The 6,907-nt window shown below is 30.9% G+C and overlaps 1 protein-coding gene across 3 annotated transcripts in view; it reads right to left on the reverse strand.

Moving 5' to 3' along the window:
- Positions 1-1,480: 1,480 nt before the first annotated feature.
- Drp1 (dynamin related protein 1) overlaps positions 1,481-6,907 on the reverse strand; it is a 54,329-nt gene continuing 48,902 nt past the window's right edge. For all 3 annotated transcript variants that reach the window (XM_067049312.1, XM_014436169.3, XM_067049313.1), the window contains one exon: positions 1,481-2,184. In XM_067049312.1, the coding sequence (XP_066905413.1) occupies positions 2,128-2,184 (57 nt within the window). In that variant the 3' untranslated portion in view covers positions 1,481-2,127. The remainder of the gene's footprint in view (positions 2,185-6,907) is intronic.

Genomic DNA, 6,907 nt, shown 5'->3' on the forward strand with positions numbered 1-6,907 from the left:
ATATATCCCTCCAAATATGTAGTAGGGAATATTCAAGGTTGTACATCAACCAAGCCATCCCGGAAACAGATTGATGAGAAGACTTCTTTCTCGCAAATGATTCTAGTCTGATATGAACAAGGATGTAGCCCAGTGGAAGAAATATTTTAATGGCTGTGGAAAGGCTAAAGTGGTTTAGCACACAATTACACCTCCCAGTAAGTTTGAATTTTCTGACTGATTCCATCCCATCCACCTAGATATAATCGCGCCCTTGACACCAGATGTAATCTTATTGTGTTACTATAATCTACAAGCTTACCTGATGGCTGAAAGCTATTTGGTGGAGGAGATAACAGCATAGGTCATAGCCACTACTTTTTATGAAGGATAGGTATGTAGATACTGAGTACCTTCAATCTCGATGATGTATCAGTGATTACAATTTGAAAGCAATCTCTTACCAAATTATTTGGTACCCTTTGAGTTTAGACTTCTCCTTATCACCCGAGAAGGTCTGATAGCACATGACAGTTATCATTAGATCAAACTATTACCAACCATTGTTCTTGGGCTAAGGGCAACCATATGGGATGAATAGAATTCTATTGCTGCAGAAGCCATGTATAGACAGACAATATATTTACCTGGTGAGTTTTTATCTCTATCATCTGGTAACTCAAACATAAAAGAAACTGTAGTGTAGGAGCTCAAGCATTTCATGGGATACCTACATCCTGCAGCATTTAGGGAAAGTAGAAAGAATAATTTTGTGCATAAATCATTATACACAAGCACACATGTGTTTTTAAGGATAGACAAAGTAAGAAAACCCTTTAATCAGTTCTATACTTTGGGCCTTATCCCATACTGAACTGTACAGAAAAACTGTATATGTTAAAGCTGTCCAATAGATAGACAGAAGTTTTAATGGACTGGTTGAAATTAGCTGGCCCAGTAAACACACAGAACAGTATGCTATTCAGAGAGGACTCTGCAATGAAGAAAACCAAGTTTACTTCAGAGAAGATTCAAGCAGTCATCAGGTATCCCTTTGAGGGACGAGTGATGTAGTAGCACTGCTACATGAAAAACAAAAAGAGTTAAATATTGTATTTTGTATGTTCATTTTGATACCTTTAAATGAATGAATATTAATGAGTGATGGTAAATTACCTTTTTTCTATGAATAATAAATATAAAAAGTAAAGATAATAACACTTTACAGAACATTTAATTTTTTCTCTCACCATATTGCGACATGTTGATCTTCTATCACTTTGAGAAAGTCCATTTTGGATTTGTTTAAAAGAAATAAACTATCTATTCTGGACTAATTGAGTAGAATTGAAAATAAAATTAAGATGAAGGAAATAGTTTATTTATGAGAAGAAAAAAACAACTAAATATTTATAATGTGCATTATACACCCTTCCCATCCAGTCTAGATTAGCAAGACTTTTACAACAGCTGTAAATTAATGAATTCATATAGTCACTCAAACAGTCGAAATATTTATTATATTTACAATAAACAGAACTTTATACATAGCATACTGAAGTGCTAACAAGAAAAGTACAAGCCTAGACAAAACACATAACACATATATATGTACATCAAATAACCGTTTTAACTATAGCAATAACAAGGTAAATACACTGCAGTTAAAACAACAATATAATAAAGTTTAATTTCGATAAATTTACTAACAGTAACTAAGAAAAATATGAAAGAACAAAACAATTGGTACAAAACAATATTTTAATACAATTATCATACTCAGTCATAAAAAGAAAAATTAAAATTAAAAAATAACTGAAAACTAGTTTTTTTTAATAAAACTTCTAATCTTAAATCATAACAGAAATCATTCATTTTATACCAGAAACAATAAAATACTTGCAGGTACATGAACAAAAATGGATGTTTTGACCAAGTAACTAATTTAAAAATTAAGAACATTAGCAAAAGTAAGAAAATAAATAAATATAAAGGAACATGTCCATGCTACAACGTTTTTAACATAGATATTTTGTAAAAATATAAAATATAATTATTTACTCAATCTATGTTGTGTACAATAAATAAATAGTCTTTAAAAAAATGTTACTTTAAAAAAAGACACTACACAGAATATGTTGGCCAACATCACCACATATGAGTTTCTCGGATGTCACTGATTATGTGATTTGCTCTTTGTAAAGCCTAAAAATGAAAAATTAAAATTATGCACTATTAAAATTAAAGGATAAACAGTAATGCAATATTTTCTAAATAGTTAATTTATATATAAGTTAGCACAATCAATCATCAATGTACCCAATCAATATGTACACATTTATATGTACAGATTGATTGGGTGCAAATAGTAGTATAGAAATAAACAAGGCTATTGAAAGTTATAAACACATGATCCATAGAGAACATATCTCTTAGAACTCAAAATCTTTTTTTTTTTAATTTTGGACTAAAAATATACTATATAACATTTAAAATACAAAACAATTATTTAAAGAAAGTTCTGGATTTATTTAGAATAAACAAAGTTAGTTAATTAAACTTTTTCATAGTCTATTTAATAGGAAGTTGTGATTAAACTTCCAGTCTATGTCTAAGCTGTGTCAGCATTGGAGTTTTTGTTTTGAGTGCAACAGTGAATCTAGACCTTGCACGGCCATGGGCGATAAGATATTGCTGAGCACCCCTAGGTTAGGATAGGAAATAATAAGAGGGTTTGGGAGGCATTGTACCCACTAAGAGGAAGGAGTCCATGGGCTTCCTATACCAAACTACAAATTTGTCTATATTAGGGGTATTCATGATGTGTTAAATGTTAAATGTTTACCATGTTAAATGTTATAACTATAAGATTGTGAGCAGCCCTATTTGAAGTCATGTTAAACGTTAAATGCATAAGAGCCCCTAGCGGATTTTCTCACCAACTTGTTGTATAAGCCTTTATGTTTATAACCTTCCTTCCAGACCCTCATGTTATTGTTTACTTCAGTTTTGATTTAAGTAATTAATTACAACATGCCTAGAGTGAGTGAAAAGTGGAATTTGTGTGAAAGTTTAGCTTATGAAATGAAATGAAAAAATAACTTTATTCTGGGACATATGTCACCTAAGAATAATTACATGGTTCATATAGTGAGATTTTTATCTGGCGAGCGTTTACAAATTTTCAGATAGTAGAATGAAATTACATTGTTTTTTTTCTCAAATGTATCATTAAAATTATTCATTCTGGTTTAATAACAGGGATATGAATACCACAAACACACGAAAGAACTGAGCTGTCACAACAACAAAAATGGCGGCGATCTCAACTGGTCTATTGTGTGACGTCATTCTCCATTTAACAGACCAAGTAACAGACTCTCAGCCATGTTAAATGTTATTTCGTTTTATCACGGTAAAAGAAGGCAATTTTTTTCGATTTAACATCAGTTTTTCCATTTAACACGCTTTAACATGTTAAACCAAAGATCATGAATACCCCTAATATAATAATATTCTATATTTATTCAGGGATTAATCCCTTTAGAATAACATACAGGCGTCAGAATTAGGTTTAGAGCCTTAGAGTGAAATACAAAATAAGAATGAAATTATAAAACATAATAAAATAGTGAATTTGAAAAGATTAAAATGAACAACAATAATTAACAGAACATATAAAATAAGAATAGAACAAATAAAGTAAAACCACGTCATATCATAAAACATAAGATGACAAACACTTCTGATAATAAATAATAGAAAACAAAAATGATAAAAATCAAATGTAATTAAACTAAAAATAATAAATGGAAAGGTACAATTTCTGCTAATATACATATTTACAAAATAAACTAAATTCTGAAACATTAAATACAAAAAATATATAAACTTTGTTTGAAACATTCAATTGTTATTCTTCCGGAATTGGGTGGATAGAAGATACGGGATTTGAAGGTTTGAAGGGTATTAGAACTAGGAATGAAGGAGGGAATAGAATTCCATAGAGATGAGGAAAGCTCTACCAAAGGCTGCGGTTCGATGGACAGGTACATATAAGTCTAAAGGCCGTGAGTGGGTATTGTGGGACTGCACTGAGGATTTAAATTGAAGGATATCAGAGCTATACAATGGACGGCGGGATTGAATAACTTGGTAGAGGAAGGAAGCAAGAAAATATAAGCCGTTTAATTAATTTTCTATTGTTTTAATCACTAGTTGCCTAACATTCTGATATTAAGGTGTTGGCTCATGTAATAATTGATTTGTTAAGATATTTTTAACTATCCGCAAACACCTATACCAATGGAAAAATTATATCCATGTTTTTAATTTGCCAATCAGATCAAATTAGTATCCGATCCCTCTTATTTTAAAAAGGGAAAGGGTTAACAATTTTAGACTGTTGGTAATAAAAGTTGATATAAATTTACAATATTGGCCCACAAACAATTTTTTAGAGGAAAATAATTACTAAGTTTATAGTATTGCTTTAATTGTATATTAAAATTTCAAATTTCAAAGGGTAGGGTATAAAAGTAAATATGACAGATTTATTTTTTTGTCATCATTGTAAATGTAAATATTAGAATATATACATCAGTAAGTGTAAACCGTACATAATAACATCAAATAAAACCATTGTTACTATTAAGATAAGTTAGCTACATGTTTATCAATTAAACTGTTCACAATAAAAAGTTTCACATTAGATTTTATTTATGTAACAATCATTTTTATTAACAATAGTAATTGTTTTTCATAAATAAAAAAATATTAAATCTTAGAGCAGGTAGGACTTCTTTACACTCATATAGCATTTAGATTTTGTTCATTATGTTATAAGCAATCTGATATTTTTTACCGAATATCTTTTATAATGCTCTATAACTACTTCCATAACCAATTTAAAAGTAAGTTTCTAAACTATCCATAAATAATAAAGTAGGCAATGAAACTTTGATTTTCATTGATGTAATTAATGATAAGAATTACTTTCTTTATATCATGAGTAATATTAGATACATAATTTCCAAATGTCATCACTATGTTCCATACATGAAATGAGAGAACTGAGTTAACAACCAAAATTATTCTTTAATTATGAGAGATAGTTGACCGTGGATGACGTACGAGGAGAAGATGGTGTAACTTATTTTATTGTGCCAACGTTTCGGCTAGAGTTTCTAGCTTTCTTCAGGGCTAAGAACAGAACAAGATAACAACCACACTAAGTATAAACTATCCATTTAATAAATATTCTATTTCCTCACATAATCATTCTGCCTCTAAACTTTCAGAACATTCTCTTTCATTAAATCATTCCTTCGATTTTGACAAAACATCTATACTTGCTACAGACAGTTCACAACCATGACAAAAGGCTCATCTCTGAAAGCCTTTATATCCAATTAGATAACCTTCTTCCGTCAATTTAAAAACCGACAAGAACAATTTATCATTAACATATTCACAAATAGTTAATTTATTAAAAAAGTAATTTTCACATTTTTTTTTTAATCCATTTTATTTTTTCCGCCAACTTTTTAACTGTTGTTAAATACCCATGACACTGTCATCTTCGGGTACTTTGTTATTCGTTCGTATATATTTTTAACTCTTCCAATAACCATTTGTCGTCAACCTCTCACACGCTTTCTTCCTCTAAACATTTTCTACTTTTTATTTTTACCCTCTTGTAACATTTCCTCTTAAAAAACACTTAATCATTCTTGTAACGACTTTTTTAATTCAGATTTTGGTCGTCATTGGCGCAGTATCCATTAGGCGTTTGATTTTAAGCTAACAGGTTCATTTTATTCTTTTTTTTTCGTTCCCCTTTCTTTATTTTACCACCCCTTCTTTTCTCCATTTTCCTTACCCCATGTTATAAGTTATGTTCACTATATTATTATTGGTGTTTTCAAATTTTTTTTTTTTTTCCTATTCATTTCTTTTGGTCTACCTTACTTATATTTTGCCTCTTTATCAATTATTATTGTTACATATATTTTCTTCCTCTCAATTTTCTGTTTCTTTCCATATTTCAATTTTTAAATTATTAATAACTAATATGTTCATACTTCTTTGCATTACAGTGGAACCCCGATAAACCGACTCCTCACATAAACCGACCCTTTTTATCGATAGAATCCCTCTCAATAGTCCGACCTTTTGAAACATCGCTCCTCGCATAAACCAACTATTTCTGAGAAGAAACACCCCTTGTTTACATACGACGTTTCCTCTGTACTTTGTAACTATTTTCCTGGAAAGATGATACACTTTTCTCTCCTTGTTGTTTGAAAAATCAGTTCAATCTTATCTTCCACAGTGTTAACATCAAAGTGTCATACGATGTCTAAAAAAAGGAAGTCTTGTACTATCGCGGAAAAACTTGAGGCCCTTGAAAAAATCGAAATGGGTGAGCGACTTACCAAAGTAGCTAGCTAGTGATTTAGGAGTTGGCGTTACTACTGTGAAGGACTGGAAAAAAAATCGGGACCAATTAATTTCATTTAGTGCGTTGTCAGATGACCCAACAAATAAAAAAAGACTCAGAAAACCTGCATCGGAGGTATTGGATGAAGCGGTTTGGTTATGGTTTTGCCAAGAAAGAGAGAAAGGAACTCCCCTTTCCAGGCCTCTCATCAAAGCCAAAGCTACATCGTTACATTCATCACTTAATGTAGAAGGAGATTTTCACGCGAGTGAGGGCTGGTTGCATAGGTGGAAAAAAAGGCATGGCATTCAACAGTTTACTATCAGTGGTGAAAAATTATCTGCCGACCAAGAAGCTGCGACAGCATTCATCGATTTATTCAGGAACATCTTAGTAAACGATGAATTGTCAACAGAGCAGGTACATAACTTAGATGAGACAGGCTTAAATTTTAAAATGTTGCCCAATAAAACTCTAGCTGCAAAA

Source organism: Halyomorpha halys, unplaced genomic scaffold (genome assembly GCF_000696795.3).
Source record: "Halyomorpha halys isolate HHAL.00 unplaced genomic scaffold, Hhal_1.1 Scaffold1797.1, whole genome shotgun sequence".
Lineage (NCBI taxonomy): Eukaryota > Metazoa > Arthropoda > Insecta > Hemiptera > Pentatomidae > Halyomorpha > Halyomorpha halys.